At 40.8% G+C, this 24,821-nt stretch overlaps 1 protein-coding gene across 5 annotated transcripts in view; it reads right to left on the bottom strand.

The window, feature by feature from the left end:
* Positions 1-22,276, bottom strand: part of KIF13A (kinesin family member 13A) — a 104,457-nt gene extending 82,181 nt beyond the window's left edge. For 2 of the 5 annotated variants that reach the window (XM_074542969.1, XM_014275826.3), the window contains exons 1-2: positions 21,882-22,274; positions 21,575-21,665 (exon numbers count right to left, since the gene is read on the bottom strand). In XM_074542969.1, coding sequence (XP_074399070.1) covers positions 21,575-21,665; positions 21,882-21,936 — 146 coding nt within the window. In that variant the 5' untranslated portion in view covers positions 21,937-22,274. Of the gene's footprint in view, positions 1-21,574; positions 21,666-21,881 lie in introns of all 5 variants that reach the window. The other 3 variants (XM_014275828.3, XM_074542962.1, XM_014275827.3) reach the window with 3 other exon arrangements.
* Between the last annotated feature and the right edge of the window lie 2,545 nt (positions 22,277-24,821).

Genomic DNA, 24,821 nt, shown 5'->3' with positions numbered 1-24,821 from the left:
TCTCTGCCATTACCAAAAAGTGCTCTGAAATACAGAGAATGTATGTGAGACAGTTTTAGTTTCCAAGTTGCATGTTGAAACAGGAATGTGCTCTTTTGTTCTATTTTTTTCCCCTCATTTAATCATAATGAAGTCACTTGTGACATTACAACGGTTTCCAAAGCAACAGTCCAGTTAGATGTGATGAACAGAAGATCAGGGTGTGTGGGGAGAGCTCTGTAACTCACCGGTCATCTTAGTGGGAAACCCAGCATTCTGCAAAAATCATTCTGAAATTCATATTCTGCAAGAATACCTTCACATAACAGGATCAACATTAAAGAAATACAAGGTGAGAGAATACAAGGTGAGAGAATGGGTGTTTTTCCAAAATACATGAAAAGAATGTTTGTATCAGCTGGTCTGTTCCACAGGAAGAACTTAGAGTTGCAATAATGTGAATGATAATCCAGTGGCTGGCTAGACACATCACCCTTCAGTACTTGACTACAAGATTTCCCAAGAACTTAGAGAAATAATGCTTTATGAATCCTGAGCAGAAAGGGTAAGGTGTAAATAATAACCTTAGATCAACTCAGGTGCATATGCCAACCAGATACTGTCAGAAATAAGAGAAACAGAGGATTGTGCCTTGAAAAGCAGGAACTTCAGCATGAGAAATGCAGCCTGAATCCATCCAGAGATACATGTAGTCATAGTTCTATAGACAAATTCACCTTTAGGGGTTTCACGAGGTGTGTCTGCAATCTTTCAAAACAGAGTGCTTGAAATGCCATGGATTAACCAAGTCATGTGTCTGTGTCCTGGGGCATGTTACATGTATATACTGCACATTAGTGCTCAACCCACAGCACAAACAACACCAAAACTGCACACTCAGCATCATTTGAATATGTGAGGCACAGGAGAAGAGCTCTTTTTTCTTACACTGTATTAACACTTCTCAGTAACTAATATTTTTCCAAAGATTCTCCTCAGAAAAACAGTGGTAAAAATATGTTGTAATATTCTCCATCAAAGCGCATGCCTTCTTCGTGAAGGAACAACCTCAAAGTAGCATTTGAAGGAACAATTACTAACAAAAGTAATTGCTTCCTTATTTGTATTTTCTAACTATTGGCATGAAAATTAACCAGGAGTCTTGCCTCAGTAGCAGCCCAGTCCTTGAACCATCCTTTCAGACCTTTTGTACCCGTGAGTTTCACACTTCAGGTCAAACATAACACTAAATTACTGTAAAAGGGAAGCTCTGTGGAAATGCAGCAAACCTGTTAAAAAAAAGTGACACAACTCAAGAATATTTACGATGCTAATCAGAGGCCTAGAAAAAAACAACCCTGGAGATTGTAAATTTCTCTGTTTTAAAGGTAGAGAAACAAACAGAGAATTTCAAGAAAAGGTCTAAGTTCTGAGTAGTACAATGAGTGCTGACACACAGCATTCCTGCTTCTAAGAGTAATTCCAACACAGACAGACACCTACCTGTAAAACCACAGGACCACAAAGGTGTCTGCATCAGATCCCAAAACAGCAAGAACTTTAAATTAAAGTTGCATTTTATCTACTTCATGCTTTGGGACAAACAACAATGGACTAATGACAGCACCCCTGGTAAATTTGGTATTTTGGCTAGTAATTTCCCAAAGGAATAAAATCCATGTAATGCTAATCCCAGGAAGCAGTTTAGTACACCAAAGTAAAACAATTGTTACTGCATTATGAGTAGCCATCTCCTAGTTAAGTTTTCAGAGGGACAAATAAGCAAACAACTTAGAGAGATTTTGGAAACGCATGTTTTTATTGGGGGAGCCAATAGCAGGGAAAATAATACAGGAAAATCTGGGTGAAATGGTTGTTTCCAACCAACTCAGCAGCTTAAAAGTAGATTTTGCAAACCTAAAATCTCACTAAGCTTATCTTGGCCGATTTTAAGAATTGTCTCAAAAAAGTTTTTCTTAAAAAAAATTCATTGCTAATAGTAACTATATTCCCAAAAACACACCTCACACATGAAGAAAAAAAGGGGAAAAAATCACATGAAAAGAAGAAACCATATTCTATACACTGTCTATACTTCAGCCATCTGCAAGTGCCAATTGTATTTTCAAGGTCAGACCTGAGTTGTTCACCACAATAAAATATACCCCAGATTTCCATGAATGAAAGATTATTGTTGTTGCACATCTTAATTTGCTATCAAAACCTGGCAATCAGGCACATTCACATGAAACCAAAGTTAAAATGTTATTCCTTGACAGTAGCTCTTCTCCAGAAGGGAGGCACAGCACGGCAACATTTGACTGTCTCTGGTGCTCAACAGCAGCAGACACACCGACACCCAGCCTACCTTCACTTTTTTCGCTGCCAACAGCAACACTAGATTATCAGTGGAAGAAGCGCTAAGAATTCTTAAATACCTCAAGTTTAGAAATATTATTCCAGTATATCACCCCATTAACCAACTTATGTGAGCAACTGTAATCCAAAGCTGTTCTAAAGACATGCTCACTTCATTTTACCGGCAGGTAAAACTGTGTGAGATGCTGGAGATTCTGCCTGCTGCCTACAGTGAGGGGAGCCTTGGTGACCCTGGCAGGGAACAATGAAAAAACCCTCTGCCCTCCAGGTTTGCTCAGTTGTTTGCTTTACCCACATCCTGCAAAGACTCCACCGTCAAAGCAATTATTTAATGGTTTGTTCTCCTCCATGCCATAACCCAGAGAATAGTTAAGTCTGGAAAAACCTTTATAAAAACCCCAAACAACACATAAGCAGATGTGTTTCTTCAGAGAACAAGTTTCTAATGTTTTTCCATTCACAGAAAGTCAAAACAAACAAGTTACTTTCGTGAACTTATTGTTTTCCAAACTAATTCCTGAAGAGCTTTTAAAAGTCATCTATTCCTCATCACTGTAAATTACTTCCATAATCTCAGAAAATTGTGATAAGGGATTTACAGCAATTTTCCCTTTCCAATAGCACCAGTGCCTTCTGACCCAATTCCCACTAAATCACCTCATCTAAGCTTCAATTTGTATCACAGGATTTTCCTTCCAATGCTAAACATTGACCATTCTATTTACAACCTCCTGCAGTCCCTATGTGAAACCTTGCCTCTATTCTGCACCTTTGTCACTAGCTGAGGAAAAAGAAAACATTTCCCAGCAATTCTGTCCTCCAAATCCAAGTCCCTGATGATTTTAATTTACTGCAACTGCACATATTCACTATCTGATCCATAAACCTTGTCTCTTTACAAATACATCGCTTCCTTCTTGAACTAAGTTTATTATTTATTAATAAGGTGCTTTTCTTCACATCACAGCAGTTAATAATGTTCAGAGAAATTTAACATTCAGGACTTGGTCTTACAGATACTCAATATATCTTAATAAGTACTAGTAAATGCATTACTTGGGATCTCTATTTAACACTCCACCATGGCACAACAGAGCAGCCATTTATCTTTGCACTGTGATGGAAACTATTACTGCCATCTGTGCTGACTCCAGCTGGTATAGGACTAATATAAAATTCTGTGAGCTGCTCTGAGCTGCTTGTTCAGCTGGCAATAATAAAAGTCAAGCTCATTAACAGCAGTCTTGCATAGCAAAGTTTCTGCTTACCTCAGAGAGACGACTAATTATCTCCATGAACCTTTTCACCATTGAAAAAAAACCCATGACTATTTACTTGGCACCTGTTCTTAATAACAATCACAAAAATCCTCACAATTATATGCTGGAGTTTTTTTTCAAATATGCCTATCAACTGAGCCAAAATTACTTAAAAAAAAAAAAAAAAAAAAAAAAAAAAGAAAAGCTGCTCCATCAAGAAAAGCTGCTCCATCAAGGCAATATACTGCTTCCTGTATACAAACCAAAATAAATTTCTAAAATCAGAGACCTCTTTAATGCTATTAGGGGCAGCTGAAAAATGAGCATGTCTGAAGTAAGTGTTAAGGAAACAATTTTTTATCACTCAACCATCACTTAATTGCACAATGATTCAGACTTTATATGTCATTTTATAATTTAAACAGAGGAGACAAACTACTGGATTGCTCAAGCAATCTGTCATCTTAAATATACACTGGAAAATGTTATGGTTCTCTGCTTGCAAATTGCAGAATTTTGGGACTACAATCTGGGAGATAGTAAGGATGAAATCTAACAACACTTGTAGTGGGCTTTCCATTCTCCCTTCCCTCTGAAGTCACAGCAACTTTACTGTATGCATCAATAAGCACCAACACCAAGGAAACATAACTTGAACAGTTTAATTTATCTTATGAAATGTACAAATGCAGTAGAAATTCTCTTGTGAACTGTTACCAGCTTTTGATTTTATCATGCTCCCCCAAGACTTTTCTTTCTCACCTACACATTTTGTAAGAAGCCCCCTTGACACAGCTCATAATACACAAAGCTCTTTTATCCTTCGTCCTCCTACAGCTTCTGTCCAAACCTGTACTCGTATCAGTGGTCAGCCTTCTCCCTTCGAGTGACTCCCATCTTGCACATTTCAAAGTCATCCCCGATTCTTATCTTTCATTCAACTGCTGTGCTCAAACACACGGGGCATACAAACGCCAAATGAAAAGCTATTTTAAAAGAAGGTGTTCCTAGCTGATAAGTATGGGCAATGAAAAGAAGTTAAATACCTCCTTGTATTTGATGTTTAGCAAAATGCATTATCACAAACTTTCTCTCAAACCTAGGAACTCCCATACTGAGACTCAGAAGAAATTGTTCACATTTTAAAAGTTTTCTTACTTACTATAATTCTCTTGATTGACCAATATTCCACCCCACCAGCAACCTGAGACACAGTATTAAAGAAAATTTTGCAGGTGTAGTTCTTGCAGCAGGCTTGAAGCCTGAAGATGTTTTCTGTGATACCAGAAACTTGCAAAACGGTAACCACCATCCCAGCTTGGTCTAAGCAGCAGGAGGTCAAAGTATTCCACACTTCAGAAAGGATACTGACTTGTCTCACCCACCATACAATCCAGAAACAAGAGAAGCACAGGGTGATCAAAGGCAACAGGAAACACCTATCTAGTTTCCTCAAGTCAGGAGACCTGTTCCTTCTTTCCTGCAGCAGTTTCTTCCAATAACAAAGTAAATGCACTTCTGTCCTCCCCTGCCCTGCCCCAAACCCTTCACTGGACCTGAGCTTTCTGCTATTAGTCTTTAGCACATTATGAAACCTTCTGTTCCTTGTATGAAATTATCCATCTATCATTAGCAATAGTAAAATACCTAATTTTTAATATTTTTATTTAAAACCTAAGTATTACAGCTGAAAAAAAATTAACTGAAATACAAAGATCTCATTGACACTGACAGGCTCAGGGCTCAGTATTAAACAGCTGAAGGAGAGTAACTTCTGATGAAACTTCACCTGATGTCAAGGCACTACCTGATCACACTCTTGAGTTCAAGGTCAGTTGTTCATCCAGTTCAAGTTAATGGTCTACAGTTTCACTTTTCTGTGGAAAAGCTCTGCAACTTTCAGCAGTAACTTATACAGTGCTTCATTTCAAAAAGCCAGAAGTGAGAAGGTGCATGGGAGAGATTTAACTACTAAACCAAAGTAATCTGGCCTCTCATCAGTTTGTTGAATTTCAGCATTCATTCATATCTTGACCTTTTAAACTCTTAATGTTTAATATGAAAAAGCATCCACAATACATATTTCTTCTTCAGAAACTACTTCAGGTTGGATCTGCCATATGCAGAATTATTAGATCACAACAGACATTTTAATCATCTTACCTCTCAAAAAGAAAACCCACAGATCATAATCTGATTTGACCTGTTAATTACTTGTAATTGATGGTATCTTTACTGAATGAAGACAGCTGGAACACTTTGTTCAAGAAAATTGGGAACATGATGAAAAATATCCTTCTGACAACAAGAACAGGCTCAGAAGTGATTAATCCTCACCTGTTTTTGAAGTCCCAGAGAATTAAGTGCTCAGAAAAGGCAATTCTGACAAAGGGATGGAAAATAGGAGCTATTTGATGTCTACTTTAAAAACATTATATCAAATATCATGTAAAAAGAAAAAAATCAAGCCCAAACTAAAACCAGTAATGCATTGTTTCTACAGCACTTTAAAATCACAACTGGTATACAACCTACAGAGATCTACAACTTATTACTATATTTGTTCACTAAAACATCTGGATTCTTCTTCTGATTTTTGACTTTTAAACTTTAAAACTCTGAAAAGAAGTATTTAAGCTTTTGCAGCCTTTGTTACCAAAAGAACCCTCAACAAAACAAAACCCAGTTCAAATGTAAATTTAGGAGAAAGATAAAAAATCTGTTTTAATTTTGAACTCAAGCCTGTCCCATTCCCCAAAAACACATTTCACACAAGCATGCCCAGCCCCCAAGTACTCCTTTAACTCCTGTCACATGCTTCACCAAACCTCTGATCACCAATTTATTCCACGCATTGCTTTGCACATAAACACTGCAATGTGCTTGAAACAAGTCCTAGCAGGTTTTGCTCTGAAAAATGTCTAGCTAGGATTAACAGCTTCTCTCTCCACAGAACTTGTCCAGTGAATTTGCAGTGGCATGCTGGCTTTGGCAAAATTACTATTCTCATATTCAAAGCCACCAAAAGAAAGATGGATATACACCTACTCTTTTCTACCACAGCAACTGGTGTTAAGAGATACAGGCAGTACAGACACAATGAACTGACAACAAGAAACAGGGAGGTAAAGATTCTAGCCCCTAAAATTCCACAGGGCTATAATAATTAACAAAAATTGATTCTACATCTTTTCAGGTTCTATTATAGTTTAAAGGTTGTACTGACAAAATCAAAAACTTTGCCACCTAGTTCCTGACACAGTTTACTCAAAGACTGCCAGTCATCACAATCACCTTCCCAAACTGACTTCCTACACTGTGCAACTCTCACATTTGTTGACAGCAGACATCACAGGAACTCTGACTGGCAGCCTGCACAGCATGCTGCTGTCAGAAAATACTTTTTTCCTTACACAATTTGTTTCTCTCTACACAGGCTTTGACATTTAAAAACATGTGCTTGAAGAACATGCAGTATTCCCAGTGGAATTTTAACCAAAGCCTATATACAGCTCAAATATTTAAAGATATGATAATTCTTCTTTCTTAAAAACTTGTTCAGTCTTCTTTAACTCCTACTGGAATCTCTTTTCCCCTCATTGGCTTGCACCTAACAATACCCCATAAAAATGTTTTTTGAGCTGTGATTACAGACTGCAGAGACAGGTTTCTCTTTTTATATTTGACTACATAGAGTGGAACGCTGCTATCACACTGAAAGGCAGAAGTGTTTTTGAAATATCTTCCCACTGCCATTACCTGTGAGGAATTTAGCCATGTTGCAGATTTATTGTGCAGGTAAAACACTGAGACACTGAGTCCAGCCAGATTTGTTTTTGTTGGGGTTTTTTTGTTTTTATTTTTGTTTTTTACTCAGGGCATAAAACAAAGCAAAGAAGTGGCAAAGAGACAAATCAATGCCTAAAAATAGAGAAGGTGCATGGACCCTTTCATGCAGAGGAAAGTGCCTGATTAGGTACTAAAAAGGGCCCAGCTTCAGCACTGATACAGTGAGCCAAGGAGCACTCCAGGTTAAGAGAGGGAGGGTTTGAGATTGGGAGAGCCTGTACCACCCTGCAGAAAGGCAGAGGCCTTTTCATTCAGCAGCAGCATACTAAGCACAGCTGCAACATGAAAAAAGTTATTCCATTATAAGATTGGTCTTATTGCAGCAGGAAAAAAAAAACAAAAACAAAACCCAAAAAACAACCAAACTCTAAATTAGATGTCTTAAAATCAAATCAAGCTGTCAGCCCTGACATGTTTCAGAGCAGGAGAAAGATATTTACCAATTAGCATACAAAAATATAAATACAACTCAAATAATAATATGAAAAAAATCCCATCCCTGTCAATGAGTACTTGCTATAAGGGAAGTTACTCAGAGGAGTGAGACACAGAAAGCAGACAAAAGAGCTGAGACATGAGTGACACACTCACACTCTACCATAATCACTACAGATGATTAAATGTAATCAAAGCTTCCAATTTAGAGTAAGCACTCTGCTGCTGGGAGTTGCTAACAGCATTCAAGCTCTATTCTGAAGCATCATCATTTCTGGAGATAACACTTTACATGGTATCTTTAAAGAGCATGGAGAATGCAGGTAAAAGGTCAGGAGAACAAAGGGAAGAAAAAGGCAGAAGTTAAACTTGAGGAGAACAGAAAAAAGCATAAACTTTATCTATGGATCTGCTTGCACAGAAATTACAGTACTTAGTTTAGCCTGCAGGGTGATAAGTCAGGCCTGGCTACTGGGCCCAGATCCCTGCATGCTGACCCAGAGACTGCAGCAGAGCCTATGGCCTGTGCTGGCACCCACTCAGAGGCAGCTAAAACGGGAATTCTGGGATTCTGCACCAGGATATGAAGTGTACATCAGTGATGCTGTACTGCAGTTACACAATGGAAAGTCTCCTTCACAGAAAGAGAGAACCATGAAAAATGTATTCCACCCGGATGATTGATTTAAATACACCTGTTGACCTTACTGATTGAGCTGAATGTTAATTTTAAAGCACAGTTATTTGCAGTATCAGGAGGAAAACAATCTGTGAGTGTTACTCCACTTTTTGGCAAAGTATATCAACCACTTCATTGGTATTCAACAAAATACTTTAAATACTACTTAAGACACAGCTTTATAGTTCCATTTAGTACCATCTGTGTGCACCCAGCTCTACCACACATGATGGGACTAGGCTGAACCACTCTGGAAACAGAAAATCCCAGACAAGAGTGTACACTCAGAGGCATGTTGTGGTATTGCATGTTGAGGTATCCCCAAACACCAAATCAACACCATGGTGTCCATTAGATAGCTCTATAGAGCCAGTCCTCACACACGAGTTTAGGAGACTCCCCATCGGTTCTGCCTTGTTACCTGCACACGTGCTCATCCTGCACTGCACCTCAACCAGGAGAGCAGCAGTGTAGGCCCACACCCAGCTACCTTTTGCCTTTTCCTGTCCCTGGCACTGCTCTTGACTCCAAGACTGCCACAAACACCAGGTACAGAAGGGGCAGCACAGACTGTGGAAGCTTTGCCAGACACCCAGACAGTGGGAGTGCAGCACTGAGTCTCCTGAGGTGACTCTGCACATCAGGGAGGAGCTGAGGCCCCACAAAGCTTATCAGCTAAACTTCCACGACACTGAGCCGCAATTCTTCTGTTTCAGGAGCTGCAACTCAGCTAATTATCTCTGCCATAAATAACCCACGGCCTAAATGATCTACTCAGGGATCTGCCTGCATAGTGAATAGAGTTACACAAAACAAGCAAGAAATAAAGCACAATTACATGAGGTCTCTCAAAAAGTTGACAAAAATCCTTAGAAGAGAATGAGAAGCCATTTATTAAGGAACAAGAAAGACTCTGAGGAAGCAGATCAGTCTGAAACACCCTGAAAAGTCATATGAAAGGGCACACAGGTCCTGAGCTCTGATAAGGATTGCATTAATTAGGGAGCAGCATTAATGAGGTCAGCAGTTCTGGGTTAGTAACACTAGGATAACAATGTGAAGGAGCAAAGTAGGTAAGGAATAATACTGCAAACAAAACTCAGGTTTGAACACAGCATTAAGCTCAAAAATTAAATGTTTATCACACTGATTCTTCAGTGTAGCTTTCCCACTTTGACCATCATCACTAGTATTTTAAGTCAGAGCAACCCTCAATTTTCAGTGTAATAAGGAATCAGCGGTTTCCTTTTTTGCCTAAATAGCCATTCTACTGAAAAAAAAAAGGCTAAGACATGTTGTTTGATCAGTAATTCCACACCAGCCTAATTTATTTTCATCTACTACACCTGCAAACTGAGACATGAAACTGAAAGAGCATGCTACAAGAGAAGCAGCAGCTAAGGCAGGTATCCTATTTCAAACAATTTTCAATTAACAGTACTTAAAGAGAAAAATACTACAAAAATAACCCCAACCAACCAAAAATGCCATAGGAGACCAACACAAAGCAGCCTTTGCTCCTTCCTTTGCTCCAGAGGAGAAGTTCTGCAGGGAATTTATAACTTCTATTTTGGAAGCAAAGTAGAATGATAACTACAAAAATATTTAAAATATGAAATATTTCCACCATTATTTGGGAAAAAATGTGCAAGTTTCCTAGTCAAATCAAACACTTACTTTAAACTCACTCAACTCTGACATTGCTTGTTACAGCCACTAGTCAGCAGGCTGTCAGACTCATCACTTCCAAATGTTTCTTGAAATTAATAAAATTAGCGAGATTTATTTTCATTTCTTACACAACAACTGCTTATTGCCAGTATTTCTACTTTCTTTCCTTGCTACACATTGCTAATGAAAAATTCCTCACTCAAAATTCAGTTCTGCAATTCCTTTTATAATATCCCATTTCAGAGTCCACAAAGACCCAGCATTTACTTTCCCTTTTCCATCTGAGCAAAGGCAAGCTCATCTGCCTCTCTTTTTTGAACCATGATGAAGATGCCCATACCTTGAGATAAACATTTGAACCATGAGATCCTTCAGAAGTCATCCTACAACAACCTCCTAGACAAAGGATGACAGATTAAGATCAATTTGATTTAGACAGGTTTAAATAAAACTAGTTTCACATCTTGGTCATGTGAGTACAAGAGTTTTTCAAAGTCTATTTGATCTATCTTGCACATGAGCCATGGATTTCTTCCTCATTCAGGTAAGAAATTCTGAAATAGCCACCATTTAGTACAGGTCAAAAGAACCATAACTTAGAAAATACACTTGTTGCAAAACACTAAGGGCATTCAGCCTGCTCAGCACTGCCAATCTGTATTTCTGGGTTTCAACTAGCCCAAAGGTGCAAGAGGACATCCTGAAATTCCAAACAGAGGTACACCACATTCCTCAGAGCACACACATAACTTCTATCTGTGAGTGTAGATGGCAGCAAGGACAGCATCAGCATTTCTGACAAAAAGAGTGCCACTGTCTCATTCACAACTGCAAATTGAAACTTCAAGAGCAACTTGAGAGGATGCAGGATGCCCCAAGGAGCAAACAAGGAAGGAGAGATTAGACTGACATCTATCCTGGTTCAGTACTCATCCACCACACCCTGCTGAGAACTTGAAAATAGAACTGTCAAGAGCTAATTTCTAACTTTCACCATGTGGAAGTCAGACATCTCCCTCTTTCAGCACCCAGCAATTCTGACAGTAGAGGAATCCAATCATGGAAATGCAATGCTAAGAGAGACAGAAATCTACCAAATTTATTAAAAGATTCAAGTTACTAATCCATTGAAAGGGACCTGAGGAGAGCACTTAAATGCTCATCCTCAAACACACTTCATCTTCCTTTCGATGGACACACAAGTTGTCTCCCATTAGATTACTTCACAGTCAATTTTAAAAGGTTCTCATCCATGACATTTAATGTAATAAACAGTAAAAATTCAGTGTTAAAATATGGATTATAGCCATGCACTAAAACATGCCATGGACTTAGCTACAATGTTATAAACACCTCAAACAATAAACATTCTAAGGACTTGGAAGCTCTTGACAAGGAAGCTACATAGCAAGCTACCCAGTGTTCAATGGTCTGTTTACAATAACTGATTTTCCTTTTTGTTTTCAACTTGGATCTCAACCAGAACACCCATGAAGACTAGTACCACCCCAGAGAATGCCAGGTTTTCAGGAGGATGAAAAGAAGCTTTTTTTTTTTTCTTTTGGGGCGGGGGGAGGCAGGAGAAGTTGTTGGCCGGTTTGATTTTCTCCAACAAGTATTTTAAGGAGTTTCATCATGTTGTTGGACAAACATTTCTTCAGCTCTCTTTTGCTTTTCACTGTCCTGGTTCCCAAGTATCCTTTGCCTATATATTCTACTACATCAGCAGCAAATCCATTAACAAGCCATCTCTTGGGTTACCTTATGTGTCAGTTTCTCTGCAGACCCTGAAGCAGCAATTCTCAAGGGCACTCCTATCAAAAATGCAGGTACAAGCATTAGTTTCACACTGGAAGAATTAGAACTATCCAAAAATTCCTTCTTTTTAAATGTCATGGGCACTATGAAAACTACTTGTCTTCCAGAGAGTTTGCTTCAGAATAGCATATCTGCTGTGGACCCAGAAAGAAGCTCCAAAACAGCAAAACACAAGTGTTGGGATGATGGCCCATTACACACTTAAAACTTCCAGAACCATATGTTTATCTCAATGTAATAAAACAGCAAAGTGAAGGAGGTCTGCAAATACATTTTGCTCTTACTCCCTTACATAACTGCAGAGGTCTCTTAAAAAAACATATTCAAACTCAACTACTTGTTGCTGAGCATTCAGAGGATACATAAGTAATGCATTAATGTCTCCAGCTACATGTAGTGAATAAATGAATGTTTCTCTGTTTTACCAAATAGCCAGTTTCTATTTCAGTCTGATTTTGCCAGATAAAATTATCTGAAAGTGTAATTGAAGTTGAAAAGAAATTGAGAAGTATCTCAAAATAAAGAATGACAACGCAGTATGACTGGAAGGAAAAAATACCAAAACTCATCAAAATGTTTAGGACTTGCATCATTCAGGGAGGTGGCACTGCTGAGCCAAAACAAGCCTGGACACTGCAGACTCACTGTGTATCTAAAAACTCACATTGATAGATGCTGACAAAGAAACTTTCCAAAGCAGAACGGTACGCTGCTCATTCAGGGCCACAAGGCAGCTTTGCCAGTAGAGAACTTCCACCAGCTCTGTGCCTCCACTGGAATGCTCTGTTGATTTATCTTTTGCAAAAGCTTGTCAACTGTAAAACAAGTCTGCACTTTTGAATCACAAAGTAAAACTGAATTTGAAGTAAATATTCAACAAGAATAAGAACTCTGAAGATTTAAAAATTACATTGCAGACAGTACCAGTAAGCATACAAGTCAATTTATTTCGCAGATAAATTGCCCTTCAACCTCACATGATCCTTTTTGCTTCAGCTCTGAAAGAATTAAGGTTTATGAAAGGCCACCTCAGCTACATTGGACATGATTTCAATAACGAAGTCAGACAGAAAGGGGAAACCACATGAGAAGTATCAAATCCTCCAGTTTTTTATCTAAGATCTGCTGTTCCTTGTCATCATGTAAGAATTATTAAGCAAAACAGACTGTTCCACATACTAGTATTTAACACTAGAAAAGTTATTGCCGTAGTTCAAGAGACAGATTCAGAATTTTAAAGTCTTACACTAGAAGAAAATATAATCTTGGCTAGAGGCTTTCGTACACTATTTAATTGGGTTGACATTTGTGTTTGAAAAGAGACTGTGGAATAAACTGAAATGTAAGCTCAATAAATAAAATATGATGTGTATTTTTTTCATTGTATTTGTAAGCCTAAAATATTCTCTAATACAAAGAAATTTCAGGAAAAAATATTCAAGTGTTGACATTTTCAGCAATGTGTTTTAAAAACAAAGCATCAAGTTTCTTTATAGAAAGTTTACAGTTCACAATACACCCTGGCACTTTTTGAAACATATGGAGCAGTATCTCCTTAAGTACATGCAGAGATAAGCACGCCATTCCAGCCACAGCAGCTGCTTTGATTCATGTTTATGAAATGCTTAAAATTCTTGGAATATACATACACACTGCAAAAAGAAGATGCAGTGACACCATGAATCTCCAGTCACTACTAGCCCGCTGTCTACGCTGTTACTGCAGCACAGGCTTAGTGCAGACCAGTTTTTAAGAAACAGCTGAGTAGAGAACCTGCTGCTAGCACACAAGGAGCCTCTCAGCACCCAACTGCAGCAGCATCATTAACCATGCTAGGTACCATGCACTAACACAAGCACCCAGAAATGTTTCAGACACATCTTTCCACTGCTCTGCTGAGTGATGCACCTCAAAATAAGCGCTGTACCATTAATAAACACCAAAATATATTCATGGGTTAACTCATCAAAACAGAAGTTGTGGTATAAATTTCTGTCCTGAGTTATAACACTTAAATAAGAAATAAGTCACTATAGGATGATAAGCTGCCAGGGACTTCATGAGGGGCTGTTACTACAGATTTCCCTATGGTGATCCAAGTGAAATGAGATAAAACATTCAAATTGCCTCCTATTGAAAAAGTTCCACCTTACAAGCCATTAGCTTCAAATTATCCAAAGATGATGTAGGAATATTTCTACAGGATGTCACTATTTAGGATGTAACAAAATGCCAAATTATGGGTGTGGCTGGTAACTACAAAATATACTAGTTAAGGATATGATTATGAATTAATAGATGTTTTGATGGTTGAGGGTTGGGTTTTTTAACTAATAATTTTATATTAGAAGGCAACTATCATAAAAAAAAGGCCAGAATTACAGATGATAACACTAACGAAGCACAACATGATAAGAAAGCCACTTACTCACTTTTCTCCCAAAATGAGAAATTACATAAAGGGACACTCTCCTCTGGCATTGAAAACAGCTTGTGTAACTCCTGCTCTTCATCAACATGGATATCTTGAGCTGAAGTCATTGATTTTCAACTCCTGTCAGCAATGCATTTTTCTGGTTGACCTTCATTTCTAAGATAACTTACTGAGCTTCTCTATCAGCCCCCAGCAAACACCAGTCTCAAGCTACACAGAGAAGAACCACAAAGGCACACACACTCCATCAGACCTCACACTCTAATGACCAATTTCACATCAACATACAAAGTCAGGTACTGGCTAGACAAACTTATGGCCCTTGTACTGCCTCTTGTAACACACAGAGCAAAATTAATTCCAGGCAAGGACACAACTGTTTTAGTTAACTTGGTGCTTTGGGACACAAGTTAATTCAAGAGTTGAGTCCTGTGGTGCACATCATTGCACAGCAGGGACCTTTTTGTTGTGGGCTGCACTCACTGTCTCCAGCCAACACTTAACACTTCCTTAAAGAGCCTTCTTCAGTCTGCCACCAGTAACAGAAATTCTCCCCAAATATCAAACAACCAGAGAAATTACTCAGTTAAGCAAGAGCATCTGCACAAGCTGTTGGCATCTCGCTAGAGCAGGCAGTAATTGTTTCCATTAATAGATTCAAACCATGCCCAGGGCAGGCCAAATAAGCAAAGGCACTGCAGTACTTTCTCATCATTAAGGACAGCGTGTCTGTGCAGGAGACACTGGCACTGCAGCCAGAGGCATCCACCACTACTCGGTCTGCACCAGAGGAGCACAGGAGTTTAAATCTGGTAAAGTCTCAAACACAACAGCAACAAGTGCATTTGTCAATTTAAAGATTTAGCTCTAATCTTACTACGAGAAGTAGCACCATGCTGAATGCCTGAACAGCAGCTGCCTGCCTGCACATGCTGCCCTGCAGGCCTGATCAGACTGAGAAGGATTCGCTTTGTCCCTGACGCTTTGTGCCAAGATTCACACCCCAGCTCTGCTGGCACACAGAGCTGCACGGAAGGGCAGCTGGTGAGCATTGCTGCTCCCTGAGCTCAGGTTCTGCAGCACCAGCACTTCTAAAGCACTTCCTGAAGTACCTGGAATCTAACCCACACCTGGGTTACACCATGTTTACAAGCACCATTTAACTCTAATTTTTTAACTATCAAAGTACAGTGAATTTGAAGTCTGGAGTCTTAGCATGTGCACATTTAATAAACCTACTAGACGCACAACAGAACAGAGAATCTTGTTTTCAAAACAAGACAACTGTCTCTGTTTACACTAAGAGGGTAAGGAGGTGAAAATAAAACTTTCTCCTTTAGGGCTTACACCCCCCCAAAATGGACAAAAATCCTCCTCTGTTTTAAGAGAGCGGCAATTTTTTAAAATTCATATTTCATTTCAATAGACAACATATGCAAGGTGTAGTGACTAGTAACCCAGAGTTCAAAAACACCCCTGGCTGCAGAAATAAACATATGCATGCATAGCTGTACCTTCTAAACACAGAAGCTAAGCACATCTATAGGCCTACTGATCTTTTTACACATATTTTCCTGTCCCACAGCATAGGTACTTTGAACATAGCAAAAGAGAAAAACTGGGCAGGTTTGAAGCTGCATCTCATTCAACTGTGTTCTACTCAGAAACATTTGAACATAACACTCAGTAGTCCAAAAGTACAGAATAGCTACAAAGCAACAATTGCCTAAACATGGTCATTCAAAGAACAGTTTTCTTTCTCCTCAAACGTGCTATCTATTTTTATTCTGAAATTTTGCCAGCTACAAACTACAGGCTGCTTACCCGTGATCCCAACAGCTTTCAACAGTAGTTTCCTCTAGGAATCACACTTAAAGAGCAAATCACAAGGTCCAATCAGCAGTATGGATTTTATAAACATATTAAAATAATGGATGTTGCATTTACTCACAGTTCAGGCCACCTCATGAAGAACCAAGAGCCGTACCATACAGTATTTTGGGCTACAAGTCTGTGTCTCATTGTGTTCCAAATTACACGGAATTTTAGAACAGCAGTTTCAAGGAACAGCAACTAATGTTGCATCTGAGGCATGAATGGATTAAAGCAATGCAAATGTAGCTCCCAAAATGACATTTTCCAACCACACATAATTCAAATCCATCTTCTCTGCCAAGGTTCAAAGCTAACAGTTCACATCCTGAACACTGATGTCTAACAGGAAAGTTACACAGGTCAAAGTCAGATTACTTTTACAATTTCCTGCAAAGATAAAAGTTGCTGCCTTCTACTATTTTATGATCCACCTCTGACAGGTGATAATTTGAAGTGCACACATCAAAGGCGTGGTCTGGTCAGTCATTCCTTCAGATACAGAACTATTTAGCAGCTGTCCTCTTTCAGCTTCCAGAAGTTTCAGTTTGAAAAAGTTCCTATTATCATGAAGGCCTCCAACAGCGCTCTTCTCTCACCTCTGATGCTACTCAAAGCAAGATATCAAAAACCATCAAGTACTGCAACCACCAAGGGAAGGACTGTGTACTAAAGACCATCCAAAATCATGTTCTCTCCAAAGCAGAAGGTGCAACAGCTGTTTTCTGGAAACAACAGTTTTAGGACAAGCTGCCTAGGGATGAAATCTGTGCTTCAGATATTAATCTTTGAAAGTATTATGACCTACAAAAACTAGATAAACTCAGATACACATCTGTTCCCAGCTATTTATTTTATTAAAGAGCTTAAACCTATGAAAAAAACAAGAAAGCCCCCATGTATTCTGGAATCTTCAGTCATTTAGCACTATAAGAAGAGGGGTTTTTTAAGTAGAATTGGGCTTTGGTGCTACTTGTCTTATCAAAATGAGGATGGAAGAGGACAGAACAAAGAAGTCATAGCATGGTGGGGATTTTTTAAGAGTTAAGACAGGCAAGAAAGATACTTTCAGAAAAAGTGAGATTTTGAGTTCAGCTCTACAATCTGAGGATTTCTTATTTTCTGCTCTGAGGTTTTTATTAAGGCAAAGTTTGCAACAGGCTACTGTGCTCTAATGGAATGAATTGCCCAATAAACGAATTTGTGTTTCAGTTAAAACTACAGATGAAATAGCATTTCAGTTCTACTGTTTCCATGGTTCCTTGTTTATTTCTGTCAAGACAAATATTTTGCTTACTAAAGGAAAAATCATGTCTTGAAGAACTGTTATCAGAGAGCTAAAATAAAACCTTCCAGATCCTATGTGTTAGAAAGTGTAGCTGAAAGAAAAGGAAGGAAAGAAGGAAAACATATTTTAACAAACAGAAACAGAGGAGAAACCAACCCAGCAAGACCTCATTTGTCCTACTGAAAAACAACATCCATAATGTAAAGTCAGATCTTTAGTAGATATAGAGATGTGAAATCTCTATTGTAAAAAATTGCTCAATCATTTTGCAGGATTGTCTGTGGCTCTGTAATTATCTCATAGTTACATTTTAATACAGCATCTTGTTGCCAACAACCAAATACAAACATTTATAGCAGGACAACAGGATGTATTCAATTGGCTTTGAAACATAGTACTCATTTCTAAAAGACTAGAAGTTACAATAGGTTTTTTTTCTGTGAAGAGAGTACTTTGAGAAAGGAAATTCAGGCTGCTAGGTAAAGACAGGACAAAAATCAGAGCTCCCAGAAACTTTCTTCTTGGGAAGAAATGGCAATCTATATTGGTTTGGGAAGGAAATGCCTGAGAGACATGAGTGGTAACTAAAAGAACACACAAGTACACTTCAGCACATATAAAGGAAACTACTGCTACCAGTAAAAGTAAAACATGGGTTAAAGGTATGAAGTCCAACAACGAACTTCCAATACTTTGCCAGCACCAGAGATTATACCTGATAGCAGTTAATGAAAACCATTCCTTTTTGAACTCTGTCTCCTATTATTTCAGTCGATAAAGATTTTCCTGTGCCTTTCAGACTGACTGTTCAGTTTTACTATGTTCTGGTTTTCCTCCTTCATTAGTTTAGAACACTGGAAGTCATGTGCCTGTGGGCAACAGCAGGCCTGTTGCTTATAAAAAGACAGAACACTTGCATTCAATAACAATTACTATTTTGTAGCTGTGTTTGTTACCGTGTGAGTGCTGTGTGGTCTAGCAGTTATAAGACGCAGTCAGAATCCTGTTCTAATTTATGGTTACAACTTTACCTCTAATACATAATGAAAGTTGGACAAATGACAGCACTGTCTGGGATTTTAGGCCTTTTACATCACCTGTAAAACTAGCATTACTTGCCCATCTAAAATCCTTCAGAACTATCCTTAATAGTGCCTAAAGATTAATTAAAATAATGCAACTGAATTTAGATTTAATTCAAAAACTCCGTACAGCCTAGAAAAAGCTAGTAAAATCTGATGTAACTAACCTTGGATGTTCTTCCAAGAGCAAATTTTTATAATTTTATAGTTATTAAAGAGTTACCTAATTTTACTTTAGAAAATTCTGTCAGTAGCTTTTAAATTATATCTGAGAGAACAAAGCAAATAAAGAGCACAGCCTTGAATTCTACTCCCTACACCCTATAGTCTCTTGGCTTCAGCTGAATTAAAAAAGCAGCCCTGGAAACCAAATTTGCTTTAGAAGGCTACTTATTCCAAAATGCAGCACAAACTTGTACTTCCATTCAGCTAGAAAAGGGAAATTTCCATATAAAAAGATAAAATGCAAAAAGGGAAAGGTAAGACTAAACAGAATATTAAAATAATGCATAGAATAGAGAAAGACCAATTAATCACCCTAACAAATTAAATCATTTTTGCAATGACATGGTTGCTCTGAAAGAAAAATCCAGTTAAGCTATATAAAAACAAGCTACACAAAGAAAACCAAAAATCCGTTTGACATCTCTAACCCTGCCAAGGCATCAATCCAAGTACAAGCAGCAACTACTCAGCAATTCAGAGCCAGTTTATACAGACAGTCTATGGTGGGTATACACAGAAGAACAGAATCCATTCCTCATCATGAGAAATTAAATTATTTATATTGAGTAAAAAAAAAAACCTGCAGTTTAGCACTGAAGGAAAGGTGAGGATGTTCACGAGGCACTGGAAAGCCCATTTGGCATCTTGACAGGTTACACACAACGTCTGCCATTAAGCAGGCACCCAAACTGTGTGTTTGCACTAATGAGAGTTACTTCTGATCCGTATTTCTGCCTGTTCTTTCCACTAACACATCTGGCAGTTGTTTCAAACACACAAGTTAGCAGCCAGCCAAGTTCCAGCCTCACACTGAGCTGCAGGCAGGACAGCGATCCCTTGCCAGCACAGCTGCCGACGGTGAGGTCGCACACAAGCGCCAAAGCTCACCCATAAGGCTCCTGACATAGAAACAGAAGCCAGTTCCCAACAAGAAAATTTATATATTTTATCGATATTAAAGCCTAATAAACACAGGACACACAAGCTCTCAAAAGACAGTCACTGCACATTCTCACTGAATACCTGCAGGCCAACGTGCACAACAAGTAAAATTGCCCCATTACCAGATCTTCATTAAACTACCTGGCTCTTAGTCTCTTGAGTCTATTGAAATAGTGACTTTTTAATCTTATTTTTGGTTTTGCTTTATAAACTCTATGTATATTTTATGTTTCATACTTGTCAATTCCACTCACTTTGAATCTTTTTACACCAGTGTTGTGACAGAAGCTATGTACACACTTCAATAAACTCCTGTTTATTGAAAAAACAAACAAACATACATTCTAAAACAAAATAGTTTTTAAAAAACCCCAAGATTTCCATTTCACAGATGAGCTGCTAAGACCCAGAGAGGCAGCACAACTTACAGAAGATCACACAAAGATCTTTGAAAGAAGCAGGAAACAAACACATATCTTTCATGATGCAGACCAGCACTTTAGCCACAACAATGGCTCTGAAGACAATGCAAGTTGGATCTAAAATAAACTGGTGTGATTACTGCTATATTCTAGTACATGGGTTAATGCGAGAAGCACCTTCACACCTTGGACATGAAAGAATACAAAACGTCTCAGCCTTTTCTGCTGGAAAGCTACAAAAGCATAACACTCTGCCTTTGCAAAAAAAATAATATTCTTACACTACATTTTCTTCATAATTATTATGAACTGAGTAAAAACTAATTTTTTTAAAAGGCTTAAGTAGTAGGAAGGTGCTAGGTTGAAAATCTCTATCCCCATTCAAATGATTTCTCACTCCTTGGCATTAAATGCATTTAACAGGTCAATTGAACTTGAGCAGTCAACAGGTAACCAAGCAGATAAGAACACAAGGTAACTGAACACACGAGCATACAACACAACTATTCCCCTTGCACCTCCCTGTCTTTCCCCACACTCCCTCAAAGGAAAGAAATCTTTTCCTGTTCTGATCTATTTTTACAGTCTAGTGCATTGGTATTTTGGATTTTTTCCAACGGTATTCTTTACTGGGGCATCACAACTAAATGCCAGATTTCAAAATTATTTTAGCATATTCTCATAGGCTACTTCACAGAACAACACTGAATTAATAAAGGATCTAGCAATTACAGCCTTTTCAAATGCAAATAGGATAAAGCCTAGTAAACAAAGTTACATATTAAAAAAAAATATCAGTAGCATAAAAACCAGATTCTGCTTTTTGTTCCCCCACAGGTTACACCAAGTTGTTAACAGCTTACACGCAAGGGAAATTTCTGAAAACAGCACACACAGTCTAAATCCTTACCTACTCAACAGTTTCTTTTCTGAGTAGTCAATCAAGAATCAACTTCTAGACCCAGAAGACTAACAGGGATCTTCTGTCTCCATACCGGGTACCTCCGACTCCCCCAGGAAGCCAGGTAAAGAAACTACCCTATCCTCCCACGGATGCCATCCCAACGCGGCAGCCCCGTGAGCGCTCGCCTGTCCTTCCCACTGCAGCCCCGAAAAGCACCGAGCGACACCCTGGGGACCCCGCCACTGCCCTGACAAAGCCAAGCAAGGCGTCTGCGAGGGCGAGGCGGAGGAGCCCGGACTGGGCTTCCACTCGGGGCACGGCGACTCGGGGTTTTACCTTTCTCCTTGCTTGGCGTTGGAAGGCGGCGGGTGAAGCACGGTCTGGTTCCCTTCCATCTCCACGATGCACTTGGTATTCAGGTCCAGCTCTGCAAGGCGACACGGCGGGGGGCTGTAGCCAGGGCGAGCGAGCGCACCCCCCTTCTCCCGGCACGCCGCTGCAGCTCGGCCCCCGCCGGCTCCCCGGGAGCGAGGGGCTGGGCCGGCGGGCGAGGGGCTCGTCCTCCGCCAGCCCGGGCAGAACGCGGGGGGACGCCGCGCCCCGGAGCCGCCCCCGCCCCGAGATGCCCCCAGACCCCGGTTACCTCTCTTGTTCATGGGCCGGACCCTGACGGCAACTTTCACCTTGGTGTCCGACATCTTCCCCGCTCCCGGGGGCGGCGGGCGGGCGGCCCCGCTCAGCGCCGGCGGCGGCAGCGACACGGCGGAGCGCCAGCGTCCATGCCGGGCCGGGCGCGAGGGCGGAGGGCCGGGGCAGGCGGGGAAGGCGACAGAGGGAGGGAGCGAGGGAGGGAAGGAGCGGAGAGGAGGAGGAGGGTCCGGCGCCGGGGAGGGCGGTGGCGGCGCAGCCCCAGCCGCCTCCTCGCTCAGCCGCGGGCCGCGCCGGCGCTGGCTGCCGACGGGCTCGCTCGCAGAACCGCTGCCGCCGCCGCCTCCCTGCCAACCCCCACCGCCATCTTCCGCCTCCGCCTCCTCCCGCCGCGCCGCCGGGAGTGCGAGCGCCCAGGCAGGCGGCGAGAGGGCGGGGAAAGGCGATGGCGCCGGAGAGCGACGGAAACACCCGAGCGCCTTCGGAGCGGGGGCGTGGGGAGACTCCCTCTCCCCCCGCCCCATCCTCGGCCGGCCGCTGCTGCTCAGGGAGCAGGCGCGGAGGGATGCGCGCTGCGCGGGAAGGCGGCGCCGGCGGGAGCGGGATCCGACCGCGGGCCCTGCCCGACAGCCGCCGTCCTGCCTTGTGCAGGTGTACGCCGCCACCGCAGAGACACCGGCCTGCCCCACTCACATCGAGTTTTCTTGCGGCAATGAAAGGAACAGCCGCAATCTGTCCCGGAAAAAATGTTATAACGTCAGGGGATGCTCTTTTGACATGCACAAGCCGGGATGACCTGGGTGTAACGTAGGCCTGGAAGCGGTGCAGCACGTCGAGGTGATGGAGAAGGAGCCCTGCTCGGGCTCCAGCCTCACCTCCTTGGCTATGAAGGGCAACCTGCGAAGTGCCGGGGCCACTCACCTGTCCTGCTCTTCCAGGCAGCGACAGGCCACCACTGACGAGTGCCGGCCCAAACACTCAGAACAGGGTGGTGGCCAGTTCAGTATTCGGGGAAAGCCTTACAAACAATGGTGTTTTATCCAGCAACCAACAGCTCCGAGGATGGCTGAGCTTCCAGTGGGCAAGCCAAGAAAGGTTTTTAGTTAAAAATGCAATAGGGCTCTTTTCAAAGTGTCTTGTTAACACCTGTTCTCCGCAGAAGTGTTTCCTTAGCTTCAGTAAAATATCTTCCAAAGAATCAATCCTTACTATCAATGCAGCTAACTGGCAGGAATCCCAGTGCAAAACAGCAATGTGTGTAACATTTTCTTTATGGAAGACAGGCTCAAACCAAATGGGATTACTCTGTCTACTCTGGGGCTAAACCACTGTTGGGAGAACGGGCTAAACAACCAGTGATGAATAGATAGCTGCGCTGAGAAAGAGCAGACCTTTCAAACAGCAGTGGAAACAATGGAGGGAGGCTTAGAAGATCAACCCCTTCCCAGCTGCCAGCACACCAAGCAGAAGGTGTGCTGCAAAGCCACTGAGAGGACTGTTTCTGGAGGAGGCCTGGCTGTCCCAAATGGTCACAACTCACAGGAATGCTGAAAGGAAACGAGACATGCACTTAGCACAGCAGAAGACAAAGGTTACCAAATAGAGCCGGGCATCTGGAGAATGTTAGCAGGAGTAGCTGGTGCACATGGACTTCTTGCCTGTAGAAGCAGGCATAAGGAATGAAGTTCATTATGAAATGCATCATAAGCATGTGGCCCAACGAGTAAAGAAAAGGAGTGATGTTGACATGAGACATCCTATTTGCTGCTGTAGACTGTAAGAACCCAGATCAAAGTAAGCGCTGGCTCAAGACAAGGCATGAGGTCTGAAATGGCTGTGCAAAAAGGGAGTTGTTCTGTGAAATTTGGACACTGCTGGGAAAGAGAAGACAGCCAACAGATGGAAGGGAAAATACTCCCATCTCAATTTTCCACCTCTTAGTGGAAAAACGACATCATTGCAAGATTACATAAAAACAATTACATTAGCTGAAGAGAAACTAAAGGGAGTCTTTATGAGATTCACTATGATTTTGGCTGTGGGAAGAGTCTTGGGAAGAAATTTTTATGAATGTCTGGTATAGGCTTGTGAATTATATTCCACCATTTGCATATAAAAAGCCAGCCGTGCAATAGTGTTTGAAAAGGCAGATGCAACCTAGTTTTTTCCAATGTTCACTTCTTGTGAAATTCTGATTTATTCAAGTGTTAGGTAGTTGAGAAAGGGGACTTTTAATCTTTCATTCACATCAGTGTACCCTGAGAAACAGCTGCCAAAAATGTTGTCTTGGTTCTGCTATGTATTTCTGCCCTCTCAAGAAAGGGTTTTTGGCAACATTTTTACCATGACCTGACCACACCTACTGGGCAGAATGCTTATAGCAGAATGCATTTCTGGTCTCCCCTAACCCTTTGCCATTAGGGCAGAATAGGAAGAGGGTCATGTTATAGAGGCCCCATGAGATTATTAGGTAGATCAAAGAACAATCTGTGAATTCAGGCCGATGAGACGTTTCTCTTCTGGCATTGTTTTTTTATTTATTTATTCATTCCATTGAATACCATATGGAACCCTTTACATCTCTCTTTGCTACCGGTAGCAACTGAGGCTAAATGTCTCTCACCTGTCAGAATTTGTTAACTTGATCAGTTTACATGCCCCGTGGGAACTGGCAAGGGATACTGATGGGTTGCTAACCCATCGGAATTAGCTGCCAGCTATCCCAGACATGCTGATGGATGGATGGGAGATACCGGATGAGAAATGACAGCTTACTGCTTCAGCAATGAAAAAAGATGAGAGCTGGAGAAAGTGGAGACTGATGGTGGGAGGGGGGAACTCAGATGGAAAATGGGGATAAAATCATCTGGAGCCATCTTTCCCTGATTTCCCTTTCCTCTCCCTGTTTTCCTCCACCCTCTCTTCTTTTCTGGCT

The sequence above is a fragment of the Zonotrichia albicollis genome, chromosome 1 (genome assembly GCF_047830755.1).
Source record: "Zonotrichia albicollis isolate bZonAlb1 chromosome 1, bZonAlb1.hap1, whole genome shotgun sequence".
NCBI classification, from domain to species: Eukaryota; Metazoa; Chordata; class Aves; order Passeriformes; family Passerellidae; genus Zonotrichia; species Zonotrichia albicollis.
The sequence above is the reverse complement of the archived record's forward strand: the minus strand, read 5'-3'. Positions and strand labels throughout refer to the sequence as shown.